This window comes from Lactuca sativa, chromosome 3 (genome assembly GCF_002870075.4).
Source record: "Lactuca sativa cultivar Salinas chromosome 3, Lsat_Salinas_v11, whole genome shotgun sequence".
NCBI classification, from domain to species: Eukaryota; Viridiplantae; Streptophyta; class Magnoliopsida; order Asterales; family Asteraceae; genus Lactuca; species Lactuca sativa.
Window position 1 is genome coordinate 84,647,169 of NC_056625.2, and position 12,771 is coordinate 84,659,939.

At 38.0% G+C, this 12,771-nt stretch overlaps 1 protein-coding gene across 1 annotated transcript in view; it reads left to right on the forward strand.

Moving 5' to 3' along the window:
* LOC128132785 (uncharacterized) overlaps positions 1 to 2,883 on the forward strand; it is a 43,253-nt gene extending 40,370 nt beyond the window's left edge. The window contains exons 3-4 of the mRNA XM_052769746.1: positions 2,062 to 2,294; positions 2,879 to 2,883. Coding sequence (XP_052625706.1) covers positions 2,062 to 2,294; positions 2,879 to 2,883 — 238 coding nt within the window. The remainder of the gene's footprint in view (positions 1 to 2,061; positions 2,295 to 2,878) is intronic.
* The last annotated feature ends 9,888 nt before the right edge of the window (positions 2,884 to 12,771 follow it).

Consider the following 12,771-nt stretch of genomic DNA (forward strand, 5'->3'; position numbering starts at 1 on the left):
CAAATCTTTTCGGGTGAATACATGTCTAAAATGTAACTTTACATAGTTATTACTAATTGTAGTTAGATAATTATGCTCATAACATTAGGATGATATTATTCCCCGTAGTTACTCTGCCCAAACTCCTTAGCTAATATTATACCTAGTTTTCATGGTGGCTAGTTGCTAGGGAACGCTGAAACTCGTTATTTTAGCCACCCTTTGGATAAGTTTAATACCTAGTGTTAGTATGCCCAAATACTCGATCGGCTACGCAAAAAAACACTAATTATATATATATATATATATATATATATATATATATATATATATATATATATATATATCAGATGAATAATATATATAATAAGTAAAACCGTATATATACAACGCGAATAACAACATGACTAACCAGGGGTGGCCCCCATAAGAAGAGTTAGATGAGACACGATTCATGAACACGTTGATAGACTTTTAGCTAGCTTCCGACCTATAATCGTTAAATATTAAGTGAGTGGGAAAGATATGTATAGATCTATACAGGGTTGACACCCTCTGTGGTTGCTAGTTACAACCCGACGACATGTCGAAGCAAGCATAACTTTCTAAACACAGTGGCGTCCGATGAAGTGTCGTGGATATTCGGGATCAACATTCATAGCTTGGTTATAGGAACTCATCGTAACTTTGTTAAACTAAAACTAGATATCATAGACTACTACTAGGAACCAACCTAAGAAACTAGTGATAGTACACACAAACTTGAGAAAGCAAGTTTAGGATAAACAAGACAAACTAAAACACTCACGCTTTAAAAATCATAAACGTGTGGACTCATCAACATTATGTTGACATTTCAAAGCATATGTATTCTCAAGAGAATGAACATGTCTGAAGGAGGAGATAACCACAATGATACAGCCAGGAGTCTATGCGTTTTACTTTTCTACTTTGCTTTCGTAACCTAATTGTACCTTGAAAATTATGTAGCATATTTTATTTAAAGAATAAAAAGCTATTTTGTTTAATACATCATATGTATTTCTCAATATATATCTTTGGCCTAAAATCCCAACATCCTAACGCGCATGGCCTGGCGCTTTCGCCGTCGGCCAGGGATGTGGCACACCACCTGCAACTATAGATCTTAAGGATGGTTCAAAATGCATGAATCTGGTGATGGTTTCGACATATGTATCTATAATCATACTAGTTGCTATTCCGTAATGGCTTGGACTAGTCGGTCAAGATTAATCTTGTACGATCAAAAATAAGGAATGAGTTGGTAGCTAGGTTAGGCAATGGTTGCATCGACTTCACTGAAAGTTGGAAGGCTGAGCCGACAATCGATGTTCCATGCAAGCAACCATGGTACGAAAACTTCTAATACAGATTTGAAGAGTGGTGAGGAGAGATTAAGGTTACAGTACACAATGCTACATGCCAACAAGGAAGGTATATATAGCCACAGAGAAAACGAGAGTCATTGGGTGGTGAGACCCACTTAATATTTTTATAAAAGTTGATAATTAAATAAACAGTTAAAAATATATGAAAATAGTCTTATGAGGTTAATATAGTATTTTTTGTCTAGGACTAAGTCCATAACATAACTGAATTACACATATGATCTGATTTAAAAAATTAAATTAAAGACTAAACGGACAAATTACTGTAAACCATAAGGACCACTCGTGTAATTTGCTATTTATTTTTTGAGTTTGCCTTTTTTTTTTTTTTTTTGTTGACAAACTTTAAGAAATCTTAATAAAATATTTAAATATTTTTTTGACTCTTCTGAATTGATTTTTTTATTTTATTTTATTTTATTTATTTATTATTTTTTTTTTTGAAAGAGACTCTTCTGAATTAAGAATAAGCAAACCGAAATGACTTTTTCTTCTCCACCACTAATGCTTACTTTGAGTTCTCTCCATTCTCTATATATACATCACCAAACCAAAATATATTTCCACTATCATTCCCCATCTTAAGGTCCTGTATTTCCAATAGAATTTGTTTTTGAAGACCTGAAAAGCCTTACTAGATAAACAAGATCGTGCTGAATCTCAAAATGTTCAGTAATCCAGTACGCAGTTTGTCCTCATTTGTAGCTTATCTGAACTGGGTTTGGGATTTCCTCATCCACCTCTCGTTCTTTCACCACCAAACTGTGTTTCAGATGCCAAAAAGCAGTCAATATGAGCCTGAAGCCGCCAGCCGGTTTGGCAATGACTGGACCTCAACAGACCCGGTGGAATGTGCAGTTTGTTTGTCGGCGATTGAAGAAGATGACGAGATAGGTGTGCTGAAATGTAAGCATCTGTTTCATCAGAAATGCTTGGACCGTTGTTTAGAGCACCGGCACATGACTTGTCCCTTGTGCCGGGATTATCTTGCAGGTCCTAGAGTGGTTTGCGAGCTGGGTCGGGAACTGATTGTGTTTAGTTTTTGTGGTGATGGTGGTTCAAGTGATGACGACTTTCATAAGTTGTGGCTACGCTGATTGTTAATTTTATCTATGCATGCATGCTTGGTATTCACAGTCAGGAAAACCGTAAACTAAATTAGTTTGGTAGGACCTGTTTAATAAATGGAATGTCTTTTAATTTGTAGTCGTGCAATCATGCTCTCGTCGAGTCGCATCAAAGTAATGTATTATGCAGCACATTTTATGTCATTAATGAGTGGGAAAAACTTTCTTTTCATTGGACAATATGTTTGTCTATAAAATTAAAAATGTTAGTCCACAGCTAGTCCCTGCTATTACTCCTGCATGCGACTTGCAAAATGCAAGTCAACGTTCTTTTCAAACATAGAGTTACATTATGTCACACACACTTGCATGTGTGACATAATTTTTATTTTAAACTAGTTGTGATATCCGTATAATATACAGGTTGATTAAAACAAAATCTTAAATACAAATGATTAAACATCAAGTTTATTTGAATTTGAAATTTGAAATAAATATAAATTAAAAAAAATAAAAAAAATTAAATTAAAATTATGTGTTACTTGTCAGACCTGTATATTAAATGTGTTAATTATAACAAAATTTTAAGTACGCAGATTTCAATTGTAAATTTATTTAAAATTAAAATTGAAGTTTGAAATTTGAAATTAGTATAGTTATTATGATATGTTTAATTTATAGAAACTAAATTAATGGTATATATTCAATAATGATAAATGAAATAAATGACAAGTAGAAAATAAATATCTCAAAATTATGAAAAAATGACATGTGACATAATGCATGAGAGTGTGACAAGTGGCAAAAAAACCTTCATTTATTAGAGAAGAAGATGGTGATATGGTTTGGTTTGTGTTATTTTAAGAAACTGCTCCAACCCTTCATAAATTTGGATAAATGGTTTTTTTCAACAAATTTGATTATGATTTGATTCCTATTTTGATCGTTGTCCAAACTGAAAACCTTTCTTCTTTATTTTTAAGGTTCTTTAAAAATATTTTTATAATATTTGTTGGGTAGCGTAGCGTTTTGATGTATTGCGTCTATTGGGCTCGGTTAATAGTCCAAGTTTTGTTACTCCGGTTTGGGCCTGTCCAACCGTGAGCTGATAGGGTTTAGTATAAATATATATGCTTGCATGCATATTAGGTTAACGATTGATAGCAATTACGATAGATCACAGATTATTTCTTCATCGTTCCTGTAAACCCTAAATCCTCTACAGTAGAAGTTCTTTATCGAGCTCTGCTGAGGATTGTTGATTAATCATTCAACACACTTTGATCCATTCTTGTGTTCTTGCTGTTTACTCGTTTATTATTTTACCTGTTTTAAAGATCTAATCGATTTTCAAGTTAGTTTTTAACTCATCAATTGGTATCAGAGCAGGAGGCTGTGTAAATCATACACTTCTTTTCTGTGAAAAAGGTTTCGATTAGGGTTATTCCGCATTTACTGATATTTACTGAGCCGTCATCCCATAATTGACGTAACTCGATATTTATTGTTTTGCCCTAATTTATTACATTACAAGTCTGATCTTTTAACAGGTTATTTGATCAAGCATGGACGAGTCGCAATCCAATCCCATCAATATTTCGAACAACATTGGATCAACAACGAAGATTCCCATCCTTTACACCTATGATTATGAAGTTTGGGCACATCACTTTGAAGACTATGTTATAGGATCTGAGGACAATGGATACCTCATCTGGGAAGCAATCGTATCTGGACCCTTTTCTCATTCAGCAACTTCAAGGATTATTAAAACTCAAAAGGAGTATAATGATCTTTTGAAAGACGTTAAAGATATTGCTCAAGACGAAAAAGATAAATTTCAGTGCAATATCAAAGCATTGAGATTAATCAGATTCGCTCTTCAATCCGATACTATCAGGCTGGTGAGTTCATGCACGACTGCAAAAGAAATATGGGACAGACTACGAGAATTGTATTCTATGGACGGAGATCTTGAACACTCCATTCAAACCTTACTCTTGTCCGAGTTTGGTGAATGCAAGCAGGGAGCCGAAGAAACCGTGACTCAAACGTTCGATCGCTTCAATCATCTTCTTAGCAAGATGATTAAACATGACATTGAAAGGAAGCTTATTGAGCAGAAGGTTACGTTCTTGAACGGCCTCAGATCTGAGTGGAGAGTAGTAGTGTCCACAGTTAAAGCGCATGAGCAATTCAAATCCTATTCTTTGGCAAAACTGGTGGGCATCCTGAAATCCCAAGAAAAGATCGTGTTACAGGAGAAAAATGTGGTTTCAAGCCTGGGTTCGTTGGCCCTCCTATCCAAAAGCAAAGCAGTGATGGAAGAAGAAGACCTCAACTTGGAGGACTATGACCTCACTTCTCAAGACTATGCTATGATGGTGTCAAACCCCAAGAGGTTCATCAAGAAGAGATTCCCCACAAACAAGAACCGAAATTGGCAGGGGAGTTATAGTTCTGAAAAGGTCAAAGATGAACCGAAGGTAGAAGAATCAAAGAGGGAACCGAAAGCTGAAGGAGATTCGGGAGTGAGCTGCTATTACTGTGGAGGAAAGAACCACTATACAAAAGATTGTGTCCTCAAGAAAATCGCAGAAAAGGACGAGGAAAAAGATGAAGAAGCTTTGTTGCAAAAAAAGCTGGATGAGATCAGGAAGAAGAAATCTACTGCTAACCCTTTTATGAATGCTTTAATTGTGCAGGGTTCGGTAGCGGATGATGAGTTCGGCGGTGTGGAGGTCTGGTCAACCGACTCTGAAGATGATGAAGTAAGGAAGCCTTCTCATGGAAAGGCTTATGTGGCGAAAGAAGAGAGCAGTGGTGGAAAATGCTTGATGGTGTCCGACATATCCCAGATGAGGGGATACAACACGGATGGTGGGAGTGAGGACACGAAGGAGCAACAGAATTTGTGCTTTACAGCTAAACCGCTCAGCGTGCAGTTCAACGAGCTTGATGAACTGATCAAGAAGGTACAGTCCGTTTTTGTTTCATTCAAAGTCCCACAATGCTCATACGAAAAGGAATTAAAAAAAATATTAATTCAAGAATCTCTCATCTAGACAGTAGTTTAACTCAAACTCGAGTCACCAATTCTAACCTAACTGACCAATTAAGCAGGGTGTCTTCGAAGAGTGAGGAACGGAGGATGTGGATCGAACTGAAGGAGTCGGAGTTAATCAAAACAAAAGATGAAAACATTTATTTGCAAAGAGACAATTTAAAGCTTTTAAAACATCGAAATGTTTTTTGTTTGATTGCTAAACGTCTTTACACTAATATCACTCAGCTTCATTTGGATTGTGAAATAGGACAAAAGATTCATCGCATGATTTTACCCTTCCTTGAGTTTAAGGAGGATGAAATTGATGCTGAAGCGTATAATTGTGAAAGTGTTATTTCATCTGAGGATGTTAATCCGACGTATATGTATGGACTAGACAAAATCGAATCTTTCATAAAGTCCAAGGACCATAAGGACATGCTTAAAAACCTTTTAGATGAAAATGATAAACTGAAACTGAGGACCGAAACCATACAAAAATTTGACTCATTGAACGCCAAATTGAGCTCAGAAAATAAAATTGATGTTGAAAATGCATCTGAGCTCAATGAGGACGACAATATGAGTGAAATTTCTGTAGAGGACACAGTTGATTGTTTAGAATTTGTCAAGAGCGAACCTGAAAACCACAAGAATCTTATTTTGGAAAATTCAGTGGAGTTTGCTCGTTTGTCCCAACAAAAGTCCCCGATCCTTGCAGAGAAGGCAGTCGTATACCAAAAAGTTAGAACCACTCCAAATCAGGTGTACAAGGTAACAGGCGTAACCGAACATCAGACTGCTGAACTCACAGCAATTGTAAACGAAGACAATGCTGATGGTTGCGACGAGTTCTTCTGGTCAGCTCCCATCGACAATGCTGACGAAACGGTAGGTTTGTCTGAAAGGATTTCATGGAAAAGCAAAGGCAGATATGTGCCAGAACCTTTGAATAAACCTGATAGCTTCGATGTGCCAAGCACTAGTGGTACAAAAGATGTTCCTCAAGAAAAAGGAATTCCTGCAAAAGAAGTCACTCCTTCAAGTGAAACTTCATCAGTTCAGAGTGAACCAGCTAAAGAAAAAAAGAAATCGAAAGCTAATATCCATCATCAACCGAAGCAGATGAGAAATCAAAAACAGCAAAGGAATCAGAGATACAAGAAGAATCTCTCTGAAAGAAAACAGTTTTGGCAATCTCAAAATGCCTATTTCTCATATCGTGACAGGAACTTAAAGTCAGAGAAAAGTCCTGTTGAATCACAAGAGAGCAATAACAACCGAAAGCAGAGGTTCGGTTCAGAGAAAAACATCAACCGAAAGCAAAGGTTCGGTTCAGAGAATGACTCCAACCGAAAGCAGAAGTTCGGTTCAGAGAACTACATCAACCAAAAGCAAAGGTTCGGTTCTGAGAACAAAAGAGATCAAAATTCTAGGGTCGGTTCCACTAATGATCAAAAGCAAAAGGGTCACCTAGAGTCTCCAGCCAAGAATTCATCTCCGTCTAATCTCTCTAATTCTAACTATTCAAATTCTTCAAACTCTTCTAATTCCTCTCAACCGCATTCTAAATCTCATTCTGTTTACTCTCAAAAATCTCAATCATCAACTGAACTAAAAGGGAAACAGAAGGTTTCATCAGTTAAACCAGAGTCCAAATCAAAAGCAACGAATCCTACTAAAATTAAAGAACATATCTTGTTGACATCTCTCTCACTATTCTTGTTCTTGTGAAAGGCTCACGAGGACCCAAGAAACTTTGGGTTCCTAAATCTGCTTAATTTTTGCAGGTTATCAGTGACGAGCAGTTTGACGAAGAATGGTACATTGACAGTGGCTGCTCGCGTCACATGACAGGAAGGAAGAGCTAAGGGAATACAGGTCTCTTTCAAACGGTGGAAATGTCAAGTTCGGGAACAACTCCTTCGGCACCATAAAAGGCTACGGAATGATTACAAACGGTGATTTCACGATTAGGAAGGTTGCATATGTGGAAGGACTACAACATAACCTCATTAGTGTATCTTAGCTTGTTGGAGGTACTGGTCTCAAAGTTTCATTCGATGATGAGGGTTCTGAAATAATTGAGAAGCAGACGAAAAGAGTTATTCTCAAATCAAAGCGTAAAGGTGAGATGTTTCCCCTGAACCTCAAACCTATCAAAGGGAACCCAGCTATCTCCCTGTTATCCAAGGCACAATCTGACGAAAGCTGGTTATGGCACCGAAGGCTCTCTCATCTCAACTTTAAGGATATCAACAAACTTGTCACTGGAGGGCATGTTCGAGGTCTTCCATTGCTCAAGTACGATAGAGCACATTTGTGTGCTGCATGTGAAATGGCAAGCAGAGTCGTCAAGGTCATCCATTTATAATAAACACTAAAGTTGTTGAACCACTAGAATTACTTCATATTGATTTGTGTGGTCCATCATCTATCGAAAGTATCGGTGGTAGCAAGTACATTCTTGTTATTGTTGATGACTTTTCGCGTTTTACATGGGTGTTCTTTCTGAAGCAAAAATCTGAAGCGACTCTCAAACTGAAGACGTTCATTAAGTAGATTGAAGTACAGCTGAAGAAAGTCGTTCGCAACATAAGAAGCGATAATGGGCTGGAGTTCAAAAATAAAGAATTCGAAGAATTCTTGGCCGAAAAGGGAACCAGTCATAACTTCTCAGCTCCCTACACTCCCCAACAAAACGGAATTGTCGAAAGACGAAACCGTTCTTTGTGTGAAGCTGCCCGAACCATGCTAAGTTTTGCTTCCTTACCTTTATATTTTTGGGCTGATGCTATTTCTGCTGCTTGTTTTACACAGAACAGGTCATATCTCAATATGCACTTCACTCTCACTCCTTATGAGATCATCAACAACAGGAAGCCAAATGTCAAGTTTTTCCATGTGTTCGGTTCACGGTGTTTCATCTTCAATTCTAAAGAACACCGCAACAAGTTTGATGTCAAAGCCGACGAGGGGATATTTCTGGGATATTCTCTAACTTCTAAAGCGTACAGGGTATTAAACAAGCGCTCGAGGAAAATAGAAGAAACTTATTACGTGACTTTTGATGATAGCTATGTCAAAAAGCTAAAGGCCAACGAAGATACAGCTGGAGGAATCTTTCCCCAAACTGGCCAAGTCACAGCCTCAATCGCAAACCTCTTTGAGAAGTTCATCGAGTTATTTGATGAACCAGAGAAGGCAACTCTCTCAGAAGCCAACGCAGCTAACAACAAGGTAGATCATCTGAAGCAACTTATTGATGATGCTGCAAAGAGAATGAATGAAGGAGGATCAAGCTCTGACGACCCTCCACAACACAATGCTTCAGTCGAGGGGGAGGATCCGCATCATCATCACAGCCGAGCTCACATGTTGAGGGGGAGAACAGTTCTCAAACTGCTCCCGAACGCACTTTATCAACCGAAAGTACCACACCAACTGAAAGTGCCTCACCACCTGAAGGTGCATCAACACCCCAAAGCTCAGCAACAGCAGAAACCTCTGTAGCACAAGACACTCAAGACATTCCTGAAAGCTTATCTGTCGAGGGGGAGCATGCCAATATGCTTTATGACGATGGAAGTCCATCCGAGCCAGAAGAGATGATAAACGCTGAATTGGATCCATCCTTTGATCCAAACTACCTTCCTCTCGTCAAATGGACCAGAGATCATCCTGTCTCTCAAGTCGTTGGGGATGTATCTGAAAAGGTTCTGACCCGATCACAACTCAAGACAAAACAAAATTCCTTGTTTTCACAAGTAGAATTCTGTATGTTTAACTCCTTCGTCTCAAAAGTTGAACCAAAGACAGTTAACACTGCTCTTGATCACTCCGATTGGGTTCAAGCTATGCAAGATGAACTGAATGAATTCGAAAGGAACAAAGTTTGGCGACTAATTCCAACTCCTCCAGATGCCTCAGTTGTTGGTCTCAAATGGGTCTTTAGGAACAAAATGGACAAAGAAGGGAACGTGATTCGAAACAAAGCACGTCTGGTAGTGAAAGGATACTGTCAGGAGGAAGGAATTGACTATGAAAAGACTTTCGCTCCTGTTGCTAGGCTGGAATCCGTTAGAATCTTTCTTTCCTATGCTGCACACAAAAACTTTGAAGTCTACCAAATGGATGTCAAGTGTGCTTTTCTCAATGGAGAACTTGAAGAAACAGTGTACGTGGAGCAACCTCCTAGATTCGTAAATGAAAGGTATCCTAATCACTGTTATATTTTGGACAAACCCGTGTATGGACTGAAACAAGCTCCGAGAGCCTGGTATGAAACGCTGACAAAGCTTTTAAAGATGTCCAAATTCAAACAAGGTTCGGTTGACCCAACCTTCTTTCGTAAGAAGGAAGGTAACCACCTTATGATTGTTCAAATTTACGTCGATGATATCATCTTAGGCTCTACAAATCCCAGCTTAACAGCTGAATTCAAAAAGATGATGGTGACTAAATTTGAAATGAGCTCAATGGGTCCAATTAAGATTTTCCTTGATTTAAATATTAGACAGGGACCCGAAGGCATCTTTATTAATCAGGAAGCTTACACGAAGACTCTCCTTGCAAAATTTGGCATGATGGGAGATTCCAAGGTCAAAGTTCCAATGGCGTTCGACACCAAGCTCACTCCATCCTTAGATAAATCGGCTGTTGATATTACGCTTTACCGCCAGATGATCGGTTCACTAATGTATCTTACTGCTAGCAGGCCTGACATAATGTTCTCTGTTTGTTACTGTGCTAGATTTCAGGCGAACCCACGCGAACCTCACATGCTTGCAGTGAAGAACATTCTACGATATCTCAAGCGAACTACCTCTTTAGGTCTATGGTATCCATCCAACTCAGGCTTCTTCGTTCAGGCCTACTCAGATGCAGACCTTGGAGGTTGTGGACTAGACAGGAAAAGCACCACTGAAGGCTGCCAATTTTTTGACGGGAAGTTGGTTAGCTGGCAATCAAAGAAACAAACGTGTGTGTCTTTGTCCACAGCTGAAGCAGAATACATTGCAGCTGCATCCTGTACTTCTCAAGTGATTTGGATCCAGAGTCAACTCAAAGACTATGGACTCAATATGAAAAAGATCCCACTATATTGTGACTCTGAAAGTGCAATTAGGATCTGTCATAACCCAGTGCAACACTCCAAGACTAAGCACATAGCACTGAGGTATCACTTCATTAAAGATCATGTGGAAGATGGAAACGTTGAAATTCACTTTGTTAGAACCACTGATCAACTGGTTGATGTCTTCACCAAAGCCCTTCCTGAAGCGTCGTTCAACAAAATTCTACAAGGGCTAGGTTTGATGAAATCAGAGTCAGTACCACAAACTACCTCTCAAACTCAAACGTAAGAAGCGAAATAGACCGAATGTTCGGGTTCGGTTGGATCATCTGCATTCGCTCATCAATTAAAGGTAGTTTTCTTGGTTGTAAATTTCATGTACAATTGTTTTACAAAATTGTTTATCTTATTGTCAATAGTATTTCCTTTTTAAAAGTCTAAATTCCTTGGTTTTTCAAAATTTTTCAAAACCGAAACCAACCGAAGGCTCGGGTTCGGTTTTCCAAAATTTTTCAAAACCGAAACCAACCGAAGGCTCGGGTTCGGTTTTCCAAAATTTTTCAAAACCGAAACCAACCGAACGCTCGGGTTCGGTTTTTCAAAATTTTTCAAAACCGAAACCAACCGAACGCTCGGGTTCGGTTTTTCAAAATTTTTCAAAACCGAAACCAACCAAACGCTCGGATTCGATTTTTCAAAATTTTTCAAAACCGAAACCAACCGAACGCTCGGGTTCGGTTTTTCAAAATTTTTCAAAACCGAAATCAACCGAACGCTCGGGTTCGGTTCCAAAGTTTTTTTTTTATCTTTTTATTTTCTTTCTTAGTCTTATTTTTTTTTCTTTTATTTCTCATTATTTTTTTAATATCAAAACTCCAAAAATATTTTGTTCTTTATTTACTTTTTGGCTTTAATTTTACTTGTGTGTTTACTTATGGGGAAATTGTTGAATTAGTTAAGTGTCCCTAAAAGCATGTTGCTGTATGTGCCCAAAGCCTCATCAGATTCTGAATAATAGCCTTAATGACTTGGTATACACAAATCTTGTCTTCCCAATTAGGCTATCACATTTATTCTAATCATGAGCTACCTAACTCTCTTCTCACATGAGATAAGAGTTTTCTGCTTGGTCCTATTTGTTGGGCTGAAGTTTTATTTTGATGTTGCGTCTTTTGGGCTCGTTAGTTTAGCCATGTACACTCCGGTTTGGGCGTGTCCAGCCGTGAGCCTTTTATGTATTGTATATAAGTTAATGCTTGCATGCATATTAGGTTAATGATTTAGAGATTATCGAGATTGCGATTCATCCAGAGTACAACAAATTTATTTAATCGTTCTTGTAATCTTCTAATCCTCTACAGTTGATGTTCTTAATCGAGCTCTTCTGAGGATTTTGTTTAATCATTCGACACGTTTAATTCAAGCTTTCTTGTTCTTATTATTGCGTTCTTACTGTTTTATATTCATATACTTGTTCAAGATCTAATCGATCTTCATAGATTAAAAGTTATTTTAATCCCATCAATTGGTATCAGAGCAGGAGGCTGTGTAATCGATACACATCTTTTCTGTGAAAAAGATTTCCATTAGGGTTTTCCGCAATCATCGATATTTATTGAGCCGTCATCTTAATTGACGTATCTTAATATTTATTGTTTTGCCCTAATCTGCTTTATTACAAGTCTGATCTTTGAACAGGTTTTTACGATCATAATGGACGCGACGCAATCAAACCCTATTAATATTTCCAACAGCATCGGTTCGACGACAAAGATTCCAATCTTATACACTCATGACTATGAAGTATGGGCACATCATTTTGAAGATTACGTGATTGGATCGGAGGACAATGGTTACCTCATATGGGAAGCCATCATCAATGGACCGTTTTCTCATTCTGCAACATCCAGAATCATTAAGACACAAAAAGAGTACAACGATCTGCTTAAGGACGTGAAGGATATTGCACAAGACGAAAAAGACAAATTCCAGTGCAATATTAAGGCGTTAAGGTTGATCAGATTCGCCCTTCAGTCCGAGACATTCAGACTGGTCAGCTCATGTACTACGGCGAAGGAAGTATGGGATAGACTTCGCGAACTGTATTCCACAGACAACGATCTTGAACATTCTATCAAAACCTTGCTTCTATCTGAGTTTGGAGAATTCAGGAAAGGTGCTGAAGAAACGGTG